This window comes from Micromesistius poutassou (genome assembly GCF_964030765.1).
Source record: "Micromesistius poutassou genome assembly, chromosome: 19".
NCBI lineage: Eukaryota > Metazoa > Chordata > Actinopteri > Gadiformes > Gadidae > Micromesistius > Micromesistius poutassou.
This window is the reverse complement of record NC_140289.1, coordinates 3,235,428-3,236,595: the sequence shown is the minus strand read 5'-3', so window position 1 is coordinate 3,236,595 and position 1,168 is coordinate 3,235,428. Positions and strand designations below refer to the sequence as shown.

The 1,168-nt window shown below is 52.3% G+C and overlaps 1 protein-coding gene across 1 annotated transcript in view; it reads right to left on the bottom strand.

The window, feature by feature from the left end:
* LOC311364252 (B-cell lymphoma/leukemia 11B-like) overlaps positions 1-1,168 on the bottom strand; it is a gene marked incomplete at its 3' end in the record, with an annotated part of 15,521 nt that overhangs the window by 3,329 nt on the left and 11,024 nt on the right. Inside the window, exon 3 of the mRNA XM_084484250.1 lies at positions 936-1,168. This exon is cut by the window's right edge and continues 177 nt beyond it. Within this exon, the coding sequence (XP_084340376.1) occupies positions 936-1,168 (233 nt within the window). The remainder of the gene's footprint in view (positions 1-935) is intronic.

Below are 1,168 nucleotides of genomic sequence, written 5' to 3'. Positions count from 1 at the left end.
CAGCTCTCAGTCACTCTAATGAAATCATCCAGAAATGCATTAATCCCTCCTGAAGGCCACTGTCAAAATAACTAGAAGCTGGGATTCCTTAAAGGGAGCTATCTGTCTTGGACAGGTGAGAGGTGTCTGGCTGTGTGTGTGTGTGTGTGTGTGTGTGTCTGTGTGTGTGTGTGTGTGTGTGTGTGTGTGTGTGTGTGTGTGTGTGTGTGTGTGTGTGTGTGCGGGTGTGTGTGTGTGTGTGTGTGTGTGTGCACATGTGTGTATTCGTCCGTGTGGTCTATAAGTCTTGTGAGAGAGACCAAGTGTGTTCATACGTTTTTTATTTATTGCAAACTGCATATTAACGTATCACAGTGGGAATCTGTGTGTGTGTGTGTGTGTGTGTGTGTGTGTGTGTGTTTCTGTGTGCCAAGACTGTGTGCGGCCACCATGCACACCTGGGTAGATTCTTAGCGTACTTCTAAGGCGACTGACGGTTTGCTGTGTGTGTGTGCGAGCAGGTGGCTAGGTTTCCTGTTGTTGAAGTACTGCAAAACGACTTGAAATCAGCCTGGCCTCTCAAACCGTCGCCCTGGCCACATCAGCTGTACATTCACGTCTTTTACACTTTAAAGCAGCCCTTTTCGGTGCATCCTTTGAGTTTGCACTGCGTGCGACAGAAAAATTCTTCTTTTGACTGAAAAATTCAAATTCCTTCTCATTCTCCACTGCCCCCTCCACCCTTTCAGAAAGCACAATCTTCCCGTGTTTGAATTATATTTGAATATCTTCCGAGCCTCACAGCCCCGCCAAACCGAGAAAAGCAAGGCTATCGCTTCCGCAGGGAAGTACCGGCAATGTAAAACCCTCCAAATGAGTTTCACTTTGTTATGCTCATCATCCCTTTGAGACCCCCACCGCCCCCCCTCCCCCCCCCCACACACACACACACACACCATCACCACCAGCAACAACTCCTCACCTCCTCTCTCCTGCTTGGGGCAGATTCCCTTGGCCGGAGTCAGCCTCCTCTCCTCGTTCCACTCTCCTCCCGGGGTGGTCTGGATGCCAACCTCCACCGGTATGGGCCCCCTGCCCAGGTCCAAGGACCTGGCCCGGGCCGAAAGGGGCCCGCCGCCGTTCTCCCCGGGCTTGGAGAAGGACCCCGGACTGATGCCGGCCCCCCGGC